Source organism: Seriola dumerili, unplaced genomic scaffold, assembly GCF_002260705.1.
Source record: "Seriola dumerili isolate Sdu_G_001 unplaced genomic scaffold, Sdu_1.0 BDQW01000044.1, whole genome shotgun sequence".
Taxonomy (NCBI): Eukaryota; Metazoa; Chordata; class Actinopteri; order Carangiformes; family Carangidae; genus Seriola; species Seriola dumerili.
Window position 1 is genome coordinate 3,446,571 of NW_019174299.1, and position 14,151 is coordinate 3,460,721.

The following is a 14,151-nucleotide window of genomic DNA, read 5'->3' on the forward strand; positions in this document are numbered from 1 at the left end:
AACAGGATTTTTTTTTAAATTGATCAAACCAAACAAACAAATTCAAGCTTCAAGCCCCCCCGCCCTCCCAAAAAAATGTGTAATAACACCTGTTGCCTTAATCCCTCCCTTTGTGTCACTATAATCAGAAGTTAACGACAGTTTTCTCTTTCTTCGCTCCTCTGCTTCTGTCCTGACTTCTGCTCTTGATTTATTTTTCTTGTTTATGGAACTTGTCTAGTTTAATGCTTGCTCTCCAGCTCACTCACACGCTTGGTCAGCTCCTCTATCGCAGCTTTGAGGTCCTTCACCTCCTTCCTCAAGGACTGAACCTCCTGAGAAACAGACAGAGACAGAGTTACGATGTGACGGAGTCGGATTATTAACATGTTGAAGAATCAGTTAATGCTTAATGTGTTGTCGAGGTTGCAGTTGTGGTACTAATTTTAAAGCCAATGATACAATTGTTGGAGGATTTCCCTGAGAAAAAAACAAAACAAACTAAATTTAAAGAAACTTCCACCTATAGAGAGGTACAACAGGTTGCTGAGCCAATCAGAAGAGAGGAGGCTCTGAGCTTCTCTTCTGATTGGCTGACTGCTTTCTGAGTGATTGAATAAAAATGTAGCAGATTTGTAGCAGATTTCAGGTAAACACTCAAATCCTGCTAGGTTGGATGGTGGGTCCAGGTGGGCGGAGCTTGGGGCATGGCTGAGAATGGAGACTGCTTTGTTGTGACATCGCAAGTTACACAAGTCCTGACGGGCCATTTTAAGGCTTAGTTTCTGAATTACAGGCTGTGTGTGTGTTTCTCTGGGGACTGAGGACTTTGATACTTTCCCAGTATTAATATCGAACCTAGACCTGCTTTATAATGTCTAAGTGGCATTTTACTGTTGTACAGTATTTGTGGTTTAACCAGTAACAGTGCACTGTATTTTATGTTTAAGCTGAAATTCCGCTGATCTTTGTAAACCTGAAAAACAGTTTAAACCTAACTGTAGGATGATATTTAGTTTGAAATGACTGACCCCACTGTTGTCCTGTTGACTTCCAGCAGAGGCAGTCGTGGTCTTCAGGAGGCTCTTGTGAACTTTGAACTCCTTGGCCTTGGTGGTTGCTACAAACCCATCCTTTAGAGAAATCAGAATAGGCTGGCCATCCTTTCCTTGGAACCACTCGTCTGCTTCAGCCGAGGGCTCAGGACCAATGGTGTCCGGGTACAGATCCTCCTGGAAGAGATCAGACTACACAGGCAGAGAAGAGCGTGTTAAAGACAGAAATGCACGAATGCCCCCAAACTCACAAACTGTGATAAAAGTACAATAGACTTTGTTAAAACGTTACCTTGCGTGGCACCGTCATAACTATGGGCTCACATTTCCTCTCATGCAGTTTGTAGAACCTGGAGATAGAAATAGAAATATTTTTGTTCATATGTTCAGATTGTTTGCATCAGGCCAGTTTAAGAGGACATTTTACCATGAAGATGTTCAAAACAATAAACAAGAGTAAGAGTCTACGGCCATACCAGCAGCTCTGTGACTTCAGCAGAGCAGTGCTTTGAGCTAAATGCTAAAGTCAGCATTGTAACATGCTCACAAAGACTAAATGCTAACAAGCTGATGTTAAGCAGGTATAATATTTACCATGTTTTACCATCTCAGTTTAGTGTATTAGCATGCTAACATTGGCAAATTTGACCTGATGATGGCGCTAGATGAAATGTTTTAAAGGGGGACATGAATGTGTGTATCGAATTTCAGAGAGAAAAGTCAGGGGATCACCAAAGTTATTAGGATTCCTCCCCTGGGGACCATGACTGTCTGTAGAAACGCTCCAGATATTTCAGTCAGTACCAAAGTGGTGGTCCGACCAACTAACTGACAGACAGACATCCCTCGAGCCACACTGCTATCATGCCTCGGTTTTATAAAAGGTATGTCGCTACCTGGCGATTTCACATTTGTTGACCTCCAGGCCCCTCTTGGGCATGTATCCCATTCCCTTCTGGCTCTCCTTGCTGCTGTACATGGAGAGGTAGTGGACATAAGGAGCTTCATCTGTCACTTCAAAGTAACGGATACTGCTGTCTCCCTGCAGACGGCAAAGACATTGACAAACAAGTCAGCTGCATGTGTCCGTGTGGGTGAGACAGACAAAGAGAGAACGTTATTTCATCACACTAAAGCTAACCTTGCCGCAGAGGTAGACGACGCCAGTGTCAGGGTCAAAAAATGGCAGAAGGACGCCGCTGCTGGTGTCCAGCTCCTGCAGGGTCAGCGGCTCTCCAAAGTTCTTCTGTTAAAAAGACATTCGGATACACAGAAACAGACATTTCAGTAAATCCAATGTAATACCCTCTATAACAAAAAAGGCTGGAGGTAAGCCAAGAGCATGACGTGGGATATTACAGAGCAACCCCGCCCTTAATGCTGTAATATGGCGGTTGTGAAACAGCACTGTTGTAAATACAGTGAGTAAGTCCCTGGCAACACATGAGTAACAGTTTGAATGCAGCGTGCTTAGTGCTGCTTCACCTGGATGTTTGAGCGTCGCTGTGCAGAACCATGTATGTGCGCAGTTCAACAGCAGAAATCTGTTTTCACATTCATCTTCTGAAGGGAGAACGTTTCACCTTAAATCTGAATTTATGAAGTGTATGCAGGAGTAGGATTTTGTCACCTCAGTGCACAAACACAGAGAGTGCACTTTACACTTTAAGTAGGCGACGTCTTGTGTTCAGCAGGGAAACTTTTAAATAAAAATATTTTCCATTCCACTTTATTGGTAGATTCTGAATGTTTTAATGTACAACTCGATGTGATTTTACAAATTCTTAACAAGGTTACTGAAATTTTTCTTTTTTTGTAGAAAAAAACGTATTAGACATAAATTATTATTCACAGCAGTGTGTTGTATGTTTTCTGGGTTCTACATAGAGATACACTTTCCTGTCACACTTTGAACTGTTTCAGGACTCGGTTGTAAAAACACGATGACCCCAATAAGAATTTAGTGATGTTTGAATCAAAATGTGATGACAGTTGTGGTTTTGTAAAGTAAAGTTAACTCCTTCAACTCTACTTTACAAAACCACAACTCCTTCAGTGTCAGGCCTGACAGGAGTTAACTTTACTCGCTGTACAGTCAGAAACAATTGTTGTAGAGATTTGGAAAACACATTTCAGGGGCTTTGAAGACAAGAATAAGGATAATGAATCTAGTCGGTAAAACGTGACGATAAGAGAGAAAAGTCCTGACACTCACCGGATCCCACAGCGCCACCTGCCGCTCACTCATGCGACTGAAGCCGGTACTGAGGATCTTCCCGTCGGACACGAACACCGCTCTGATGGGCCTGGAGCCCTCGTGAGGCTTCTCCTTCTCCTGTTGGTGTTTTGAGGCAGAGCAGAGGGGGAGGTGTTACAGACAGAGCTATGGACTTATCATATTTCAGTTCTGTCAAGTCCAATTCACCACTACTTTTTGTTTTTTAAGTGCTCTGACAGCAGCTACTTTCAGCGTGGACATAGAATTACTCATTATGTCCGGAAAAATAATAAAATACTATTATGTTTTACATATTAAACATTATTCAAATCTATGAAAATGAAAAATAATATTTATTTTATCATTATTATTATCATTTTGTATAACTAATAATAAAAATAAATAACAAAGTTATTGATTATAAATTAGGTGAAAAGACTAACACATCCCTTAGCAGCAACAGAGTCCCAGTGGTGTTTTAGTTCATACTTAATTAAAGACTCACAAACGACTCACAAACTATAAACCTTGAAATGTCATATTATTATTAGAACTGACAATAGTAGTCGATTGACAGAAAATTAATCAGCAACCATTATAATGATCATTATTTAAGTCATTAAAATGCTAAACACCCAAAGACTCAAATAATGATATACATTTTAGTAAACTGCATATTTTTGATGGTCAAACAAAAAAAAAAAAGAAATTGGGGGGAATTGGGAAAAGGTGTTTTTTCATTATTTTCTAAACCTACAACAATGACGGTGCCCTTGCGCGGGTCCAGCACCCGCAGCTTCTTGTCCTTGCAGGAGGTGAGGATCCTGGAGCCGTCCCTGTTCCAGCAGGCGCTGTAGATGAGGTCGGTGTGTACGGTGTCGAGCCTCACTACCGCCTCCCCACAAGCCACGTTCCACAGGATCACCACGTTATCACAGCCTGCGAGGGCACAACAGTGGCGATAGTGGTAAATGGAAAGAGGAGTAAAGGAGCTTCACAGTGGGGTCATTACAGACACAGCAGAAGTCAAAATCAAATGCATTTCAGGTAAAATTCTGCCTCATGTCAACAAGTAGATTCTCAGGTTTATTTTACTTAAGACTTTGAGTTTATGTGGACTTTCCTGAGAAAGATTCTCTGGAACCAAGGAGTGACATGTTTTACATTTACAGTGTTTTTTGGGTCAAGCGGTGTCTTGACAGGGCTGGATACAGTGTTTTATAGCTTTGAAAATAAGCCCCTAACATAGAATTTGAAAATAATATGATTCATTGCAGATTCAATAAATCAAATGTTTAAACTGTACATTAGCTGCAGTTACAGAAAGATAATTCAATATTATTTTTTAACCTGATACTGATAACCTAATTCTGTTGTTCAAATCAAGGAGATTAAGTTTGGTTGTATGTGTATGTGCTTATTATATGAACAATGGCAAAAATATTCTGATTAATATCAAGATGTTATTGATTTTAACCATGTTGCCCAGTCCTAGCAGCCTCAGCTGTTAGTAGCATTACTTTAGTAGTAGCATTACTGTAGCCGAGTCTACTGTCTAACACAGGCAGATACAGTGGTTCATGCAGTTCTGTGTATCTAAGTGTCAACAAGAGCAGTGCTAAGAGTGAAGAAGGAGCGGGTGGAGGCTCTGAGAACTTCCTGTTCAACAAAGGTGTGAGTCTCATTCAACGAAACATCTGCGAGACAATCGTACGTTCATCCCACCCTGGTTCCTCTGATACACAAAACCACATTTCTGCACAGGAGCTCTCTGTAAGCTGAGGCTGTGTTTTCAGCAGGTTGATGAGGGTAAAATGTGGGTGATACCTGCACTCATCAGCACATTGTGAGCGGTGGGGTGCCAGCTCAGGATGCCAACACGTTTGGAGTGGCCTTCGAGCTTGACAACAGGATCTGTGAGAGAGGTGATCAGCCCGCCATCTGGGATCTCCCAGATCTATTGATCAACAAAGATATTGGGACAATCATTTTACATATCTTGTTACGGCACCATACTCAAGTGAAAACTGAAACGCTTCAAAGATCCAGTCATGTCTGCTGCAGTACTGAAATATTTCACCATGACGCTGCAGTCCTCAGAGCCGCTGGCGATGATGTTGTCGTTGTGAGGACAAAACTCGATGTCCAGGACCGGACCAGTGTGGCCACACACCGTGGGGTAGGACATGTCGATACGCCCTGTCTGCAAACAGAGAAACAGCAAGAAGCATGTTGAATATAACTCCTCAGAAACCAAAACTCATACATACGGTACACACAAAGGAGACAGCTACGAAAGGTAAAGAATGAACAGAGTGATAGCTGGCAGCAAAGAAACACAACTGTGATGGATGAAGTTTAAAAAAAAAACAAAACATGATGATCTAGTGTAGGTGGGAGGAAGAAGTTGATAGTCAGCTGATACAAATTCCACAGCTATGCCTCCAATTACTCCTAATTTCTAGTAACCGGGTTAGAGAGGAGCATGAAGACAAAATCCCATGGTTCCTCTGGTTCTCCTGTGACCCGATCTGGGCACACATCACGCCTCACTCAGGGCGTCGTGACAATTATTTTTGTGCTGCATCTGTTTGATTTAAAAAAAAGTCTGAATAAACATTTTCTAGCATACTGTATCAACCACATCAACCAACCAGGTGAGGCAATCTTTATAGTTTACTTGATATTTATCTCCAAACAGGACTTTCCATGTTTTCAAGGTAGATTTCTCTGCAAATTTATACACACTGTCTCTTGACTCACTGTTTCCCTTGAGAATAATATAAGACATGACAGACAAGAGCTTTTAAATCCCACATAGAATGCAATTACATACCAGCCATAATATGAAATATGATAAAAAATGATCACACAATCACATTTTTGTCAGCACTTCCTAGGAGTATGTAATAATGATTCCTAATGATTTACTATAAATTTAATTAATGTGACCTGAACTCAGACAAGTGGAATGAAATGGACAGAGGGATTAACCAATGATGACTTTGCACTTTACGTGTTCATTATCAGTTGAAGAGCTTTGTAGCCATTAGAGCAGCAGCAGTGACAGCGTTTGCTGCAGGTCTGATGGTGCCGACTGAAAGTCTTTAAAACAGCAGTACAATCCACAGTCAAAGCACAAATTTATTTTTTTCAATGTGTAATGTCTCTGAAAAGCCTACAATCACATACAAAAATATTAAGTAATAAGCTCATTACTGCCGAGGGCAGGCAAGAGAAAATATTCAAGATCTATGTAAATGTAATTTGTATTAAATTCACAAGCCTGAGAGGACATGCAAGAAGCTTCTTTTAGGTCACATACTTTGACAAACTCAGATGTTTAGATGACCATTAACAAGGCCACAAGGTTTGCAATTTTTCCACTTTTTCAGGGCCATAAAATGCTATAAAGAAGTTGCATACCACCAACGTACTCCATAAATGAGTGCAGAATAACCTGGTTGAGGCCACATCCTGCCCTGACTGAGCTGACAACAAACTCCTAATATGGTGAAAACTTCTCAACAGCAGAACGAGTGACGTGTAGAAAGACGGCATCAAACTTCCTTATTCAGCTGAATTTGTGATGGTGACAGGCAGCATTCAAATTTTTAAGCATGGTGTTAAAAAAAAAAAAAAAAAAAGAAAAAAGGGCATCACACCAACTTGCATCAGAAACAATTAACACATTCAAAAATGGTATTTTGAGAAGGCAAAGGACACAGGGAGCCGAGCAGCAGAGACATTTGTCTTCTTTGTGCCAGTGTAGCCAGGGTGTTTCCTGTGACCCACCTTGCTCAGGGGCAGCACCATGAAGGCTCCCCCACCGCTGGCGTCCACAATCATGGCCACAAACTTGGGGTTAACAGAGCAGAAGTTGCTGTCCCAGGTCATCTGGGAGATTCGGATGTCATCGTAGCATTGGTCAGCTTTCGCAGCCTGGCCAAAGACGTGACGGAACTTGCTGGTCCTTACAACCTTCCTGGACATGGTGAACTGAGAATAAAGCAAAATGAAAAGGCAGATTGGATGGGTGTTTCGGACAGGCTGCAGTAAAGCCTACGAAGAGATCTGACCAACTGTTATCATCTGAATGTACATAATAAAACTCCCTGCATCAAAAATGGTGACCTGTAGTTTCCCCACTGCCCCTTTCTGTTTGTGCTGTTTGATTTCATGTGGAAATAAACTGACAGACACGAAGCTGACGACACAGCTGAAAGAGACGACAGAGAAAACCTTAAAAAAAAAAGAAAAAAAAAAGAGGAAGCTAAAGCTTTCACAACTGCTTCCTCTAGTCTGTCTGCAACTGGTACACTGTGCCCTTCTCTTTCTTTAATGTGGAACTCTGTGCGACTGAAATAATTGTACACGCTGAAGTGTACAAGACAACACAAGACAAAAAAAACAACAACAAAAAAAACAACGCTATTTATCATCAGTTGACTGCACATGCTGCGTGCTTAAAGAGGATGATAAATTGCGCAGAGCAGCAGTTACACCACATCCTTTAGCATGAGCAACAAACCCACTAACCTTTCTCTCATGCCTAATCTGTCATTCACACACTCGTGCTGTCATCTATTTTCCCACAGGCATGCATATGTTAAAGTTAAGTTAAAACACATACAACGAATGCATCCTTTAACAAAGCAGGACTCAAACCTGAACGAGTTATGAGATCAAATCAGTTAGAAGCTCACAAGCTGTGAAATGGACGAACGGTGCACCATTTAGCAACAGCACCCCAAATCAAAAACACTAAATATGTTTTGTTTTACCTCCATTTGTAGATTTTACTTCCTGAAACCTGCAGCCGCGCCTAAGCTCGGACTCAGAAAGCCTACCACCGTTCTGCTGTATGTGCATCACAAGACCTCTCTGGCTGCTCTGCACCTAATTTAATAATCCTTTATAGAGTGAGCTGTAATTTTATCAGGAGCCTAAATGCATGTTAATAATCTTTCCCTATCACTGTGTCTCTGTTGTGACGGAAAACACTGCCTGGTACAAAGTAGGAAACAATTCACTAAGTTGAAACAGAGGGCCATGTGGAACATAAGGTACGAAGAATTCAAAGCACTCACATTCTGTTATCTTTACCTATTAAATAATAAACTAATCCATGAAATATAAAATTAAATCTTCAGAGATGTTTCACCGGTGTAAATGAGCTGTGAGACAAACCACAGGCAGATGTTGCAGGCCTACCTGAGAGTTGTGTGGGGGGCGATTCAGCTCAAGGAGTTGAGGCAGTGCACCAAACACCCTGCCACCAGAATGAGAACTTAAGAGAAGACGGTATGTTAAAAGTATATCACACCAAATACATGGAGGAAGTGAGAGTTTCAAATGAAGGTGGAAGTGGGAGGTGTCTGCTGTGACATTTCGGGGGTTGAAAAACTGCAGAAGGCAACATGACAAGAGCGTGGCGCGAGGCTTATGAGATCTGTAGTGAGATTATAGCAAGATCAAGATGCCAGAACAATACATATTGTGATTGTATGTAGCTCAGTCTAATGCGCCCCTGGGTGCAGGTGTCAACAAATGAAAGCAGACTCAGGCGATTGTTGTTCAGGAGTCACCTTCTTATCAGAATCAATTCACTTCTGGCAAGTACAGTGACCATAAAAGGGGTTGAAAAGTATTTCCGGGTCACAGAAGCTTCTTCACTGCAGAGATGCAAAGTTGAGGGCGGAGGTGCAGTTCACCCTGAAATCTGAGAGGGAAGGTTTGGATGCAGCCTGAAGAGAGAGTTGAGAAACTGCTGAGATCTGTTCATTGATTCCACCAGAATAGTTTACCTACATCAGACAGATTGATATGTTGGATATTCTTCACCTCTGTCATTGCTTCACAGTATTTGTGAGGACCCTATATCAATTTGATCCGTCCCCTGACCCTTCATCTTACTAATATTACATACAACTAACCGACACTGACTGACATAATCCAATGCTAAATCGCAATTAAACTTTTAAAATTTTTTAACAGAAACCCTGCTTTGCAAACTGGGAACAAAAAATCTGAAAGATGTGGTATTAAGATGCAATTGACTTGCATTATGGGAAATGTAGGTTTTTGAAGTTTTGATAATCTTGGCCTCTGCTGCATCAATTTTGGCCGTTCATCTTCTAATCTGTCTCTTGCAGGTTCCACAAGTTTATGCAAGGGGAATAATGAATTATTGGAGAGCCCCTTTCAACCCCTACACCTGAGCTATAACCTTTAACAAACCTTTGCTATCATAATCACACTTCTCTTTACTACTTGAAGAGCTGAGTTCAAGAAGTGTCCCCACTTTGTAGGATTTTCCCTCTGTCATTGTGGGGACATTCAATCCTAATTATACATGCGCACGGACATCTATACTTATATGTACCCTCATCAACATAATGCATACCCTAGCCCAGTGTTGCCAGATTGCCAGTGGCCCAAAAAGAGGCTCAAACCTGCCCAATCGTCCGAATCCAATCCAATGTTACATTAATGAAAAATGATCTTGGCCAAGCCTTTTTGTATTTCATTAAATAAAAAAATTAAGCATTTACAAGGCTTTTTATCATAGAGCAGACTAAATAATAATTTGGAACAAAGTTTGATATACAGTATAATGTTATTTGGCCCCGTCAGTCTCAATGGTAGCTCTATACTAATTAGAAATGAAGAAGGTCTGATTCATCAGAATATAGCAACAGTTTTTGTCGGGGAAATCCACCCAAATGGTACAAAAATTATCACAAGCTGCCAAAACCATTTTTGCTCATATAATCAGACATGGAATTGGTCCAGTTTGGGTAGTAAACTGCCCAAACTAGCTACACTGCCCAAGCCCCTAGTCACAACTACATGCCTAACCTTTACACTAACTCTAACTAACCCAACCCCAAGTCTAAATATTCAAACAGCCTTTTGAAGATCTGAGAACCAGCCAAAATGTCCTCACTTTCCAGTTCTAAAAATCAACTTGTTCCTCACAAAGAAGAACAAAAACACACACATACCCCCCCCCCCACACACACACACACACACACACAATAAAATAAAAATGGATCAAAGAGATCGACCTATAGGCAGTTTTTAAAAATATAGACTTCAGTTTATTGCACAATCGTTGCTGGAGACTGAGGAGAGTGAGAGCCTGTCTGTTACACAGGAAACTAATGACCTAATGTTGGACAGACGTGTGAACTACAGCACAGGAACAGACTGTGTGTCTGCGTCGGTGCACGTTAATTTGCGAGCACACAGACCAGATAATGAGGCACTCCGGGGACGCAATCAGCATCACCCGTCAGCGCAACAGGAGAAAGTAAACTGGACAACATACAGATTTCATGCTTGTATGGGTTCTGCAGGAGAGCTCATACACACATGTGCACATACACGGTGTGGAAATATAAATGAACAACCCTGGAGAGTAACTGCAAACCAGCACTGACAGAATTGCTATCCGTCAGTTAGGTTCATTTGGCTGCAGTATGGCTACAGTAATGCCTGCATCAGTGCACATGAACTTCCACTAGATGGAGCCACACTCACTCCTTTGTCATTTTAAAAATGCCATGACATTGCAGATATGAATAAATGATAACAGACAGACCCTCCAGAAAGCTCCCTTCATCCTAAAGGAAAGGGCTTGTCTCATTATCTGTACATATAGACCAGTGTCATTATTAGGATCCACAGAATAACAGTAATCATAATAATCAGTATATAACAATACAGGTAATCCATTATAAACAGGTCATTAACAGGCTATCCGGCACCTGTGTTATATTAAAAAAAACAGAATTTTGTTTTGTTAGTGATGTTTTCATACATCATGTCATTTTTTTTTTCATTTAACATACAGACAAAAGGACAAAGACTATTTTTTCTGGCCAGGTTCCACAACTGTAACATGGTTTTCAGAGAAATGCTCCCTTTCCACCTTCTCTTTCCCTTCTGTCCAATTTGTTACCAGCTTCACAGTGCGAACAGACCGGACAAAGAGGGCAGGCGGAGGTGGACTGAGGTCTCGCAGCCATGTTTCAGACAGCAGAGGTCAGGCCTCGGATGTTACAGCTACTGTTATGGCACCCTGAGAAGTGGGAGACCCAGGATGTTGGAGTGAAGCCCTCCGGTTACAGCGGATCAGAGAGCAGTTATTTTAAATAAACACAAATCGACTTCACTGTTACGTATCCTTCGGCTGATAATGCATAGATAGACCAGTGGTAGTCACGAGGTATTCACATGCCCGCCAAGATTCCCCCGCGATGGTCGCACAATGTCTTTACCCACGTGTCTTCATCAAATAAAAAAGAAAAAAAAAAAAAAAAAAGAAAAGAAAAAAAAAGTGGTTACATTTAAATGATCAAAAGCATTCTTAGTTAGGGTCACAAAAGGTCAAACAACTCTACATTAGCACTGAAACCAATTTCAGTTGTTTTTTTTTTTTTTATGTGTTGTTCACATACATATGGACATAGCTAAGCAAACACACGTCTTTGATATTAATCTGAAGCACCGCACCGAGCCGTGTCTGCTCCCCTCTCTTGTGTCTCGCTTTGGCTGAAAGAGAAAGAGAGCAGCAGCTTATATATGGCAACCCAAGAATCCCATGTCTTCTTATTTTTCTTTCCTTAACATATTGTGTATGTATCAAAAATGAATAAGGGTATATTTTCTGCACTGTATGTATATATAATCTACATACATGTATTTACATTATTTATATATGGACTTTTAATATGATTCAGAATTGTAGTTTACTTTGATTCAAAGCCCTTTTGAGAATGATGAACAGTGCAGTTTAGTTGATAGTGATGTATTACCTCTGATCTGATCAGTTCAATCATCTTCCTTTAGTGTTGATGTACCCCCCAACCTCCAACCCTCCCAGCCCAACCCCTTCCACTACACATATAGTCATTTCCAGGTGCGAGTGAACGGCCTGTGGACGGCTACAATGAACAAACGATTAGCTAACACCGAGACACCGGTTTCTGTTTCACAGCTACTTTCATGCATTTTTGTCAGTTTCATTCAATGGCCAAAAAATACATTAATTTCAGCTTTTACATTGTACCATGGTCATAGTAGGAAATAATCAGTGAGGGTGAGACCAGGAGACGCACAGTTTTTGACTCCTTTATCAAGGCAAGGGGCGGGTGGGGAGGTGGCGGAGGGTGGGGTGCAGTGTACATTTGGGAAATCCTTCTTCACCTATGAGTCAGTGTTAGCACAGGAAGCAGAGGGTGTGCTACACCTCAGACACGGTTAATTTGGCAAGATGAAGTGTGTGTGTTTGTGTGTGGGGTGGTGAGGGGGGGTGGCGGGGGGGGGGCGTCGGTGTGTGACAGGATTGGCAACTAGTCAGTGGGCGGCTGTAACTATTGGCATGGGAAACCAGTGCAATGTCATTAAGAACAGAAATCAGGCTTCAACCACTAGTCTTGAGCATTAAGGAACAGAGCAACGGTTACTTTTACTCAAGAGTAGTAACTGAACAAAGACAACGGAGCCAAAACAATCATGAACATTCAAACAGAACTGCTGTAACTTATACATGACAAGAGGGTGTAGGGGTTCATTCCTGCTCAGTTAGGTCAGCTTCATAAAATACTCCAGCACTTTAAAAAGACTCATGAGTTTCTGACCTCTATTTGAGTTAAAACAGTTCAAGTCAAGCGGTGCTCTGTCACGGAACACAAATCCAGCTGCAGAGCAAAAGCAGTGCCTTCAAACAAGTATAAAGTGGCAATAACAACCAACCCCAACAAACCATAAATATCCAGGGTCAGTGTAAAAGTAAACAAACACATTCAAGCCTCAGGACAATTTACATAAATAACATCTTCTGACGAGGGCAGCACAAGTTTTAAAAGTCACATAAAAATGTTTCTGCATTGTGAATGGACACGGGTCATTTTTGACCATATTACTGTGTGTCTGAGGAGTCAAAAATCGATGGAAAAAAAAGTGTGTGGCGAGAAAATGAGAAGCTAATCCTCGGGATTTGCACAAAGATTTTCTCTGACCTCTAACTTCATCTGTCAGCCAGCGATCCTGCACAGCGACAACATAAACTGCTTAGGCAGCTGACAGACGCACAGTATTATATGTATCAGCAATATATAATTACAACTACATACAAAGCATAATAAATAGAATATATTTTTTAATTTCAGTATTTTGGACATATGGTGCCAGTAGGTAGGATGGTTTTTATCTGGAGTTTGTCTGAATAGAGTTCCAGTGTAAAAACATTTACAATTACACATTTAAGTTGCTGTTAAAGATGGCAGCTGTTAAGTGGCAAACCCTTAAACTTTCAGTGCATCCTGCTGCCACATGTGCATCAGGATCAGGATCAGGATCTGGTGGCATTTCAGTGTTTAACATAACAATGTCATCTTTGGATACTGTTATCATCTTACATAAATGTAATTGGTGAAATCCTTATAATTTGAGGTTGTCATAAATGTAATAAATAAACAAATAGGACATGGAGTTCCATAAGTTTGGCAAATTGTAATGCCACTTAACAACACAGTTTGTAAACATGTGCAATTTCTTTTCCAATCATAAAAGCCTGAATTAGATTGGCACTGAGCTCAGGTGCAAACAAAGCCGATAACACTGCTCGATCGATTCTAATGTGTGGTCCAGGCCACCTAAAGCAAGTAAACTCTTGCCAACTTGCTAACGCACTCAGGAATGAACCCCCCCCCCCCCCTCACCCAACTTCATCTCCTCGTCATCATGCGACAAATCACATCGACACATGAAGAAGGAGGCAGTGGCAGAAAACAAGGGAACACAAACACAACAACTGGTCCAGTAAAACTCAGATACGAGTGCTTTGTGCAGCACTTTCAGTTTGTACATGTTGTATAAAAATATAAGTGT

At 41.1% G+C, this 14,151-nt stretch overlaps 1 protein-coding gene across 2 annotated transcripts; it reads right to left on the reverse strand.

Moving 5' to 3' along the window:
• Positions 1-62: 62 nt before the first annotated feature.
• Positions 63-8,574, reverse strand: LOC111217440 (coronin-1A-like). Of its 2 annotated transcripts, none has more exons than XM_022739309.1 (11): positions 8,467-8,574; positions 7,048-7,251; positions 5,333-5,455; positions 5,080-5,209; positions 4,010-4,191; positions 3,250-3,369; positions 2,176-2,280; positions 1,931-2,076; positions 1,327-1,384; positions 1,011-1,226; positions 63-314 (listed from the first exon to the last, which is right to left on the reverse strand). In XM_022739309.1, exons 2-11 carry the CDS (start codon positions 7,243-7,245, stop codon positions 222-224), a joined length of 1,371 nt encoding a protein of 456 aa, XP_022595030.1. In that variant the 5' UTR covers positions 7,246-7,251; positions 8,467-8,574; the 3' UTR covers positions 63-221. The 2 variants fall into 2 exon arrangements, with proteins under 2 accessions (XP_022595030.1, XP_022595031.1); XM_022739310.1 differs by lacking the exon at positions 8,467-8,574 and adding an exon at positions 7,387-7,411.
• Positions 8,575-14,151: the final 5,577 nt, after the last annotated feature.

Coding starts and splice junctions, on each gene's coding strand:
- LOC111217440 (XM_022739309.1), bottom strand. CDS start 7,245: ATGTCCAGGAAGGTTGTAAGGACCAGCAAGTTCCGTCACGTCTTTGGC. Junction 5,456..7,047: donor TGGTGCTGCCCCTGAGCAAG/GTGGGTCACAGG, acceptor CTCTGTTTGCAG/ACAGGGCGTATCGACATGTC. Junction 2,077..2,175: donor TCGTCTACCTCTGCGGCAAG/GTTAGCTTTAGT, acceptor TGCCGTCTGCAG/GGAGACAGCAGTATCCGTTA.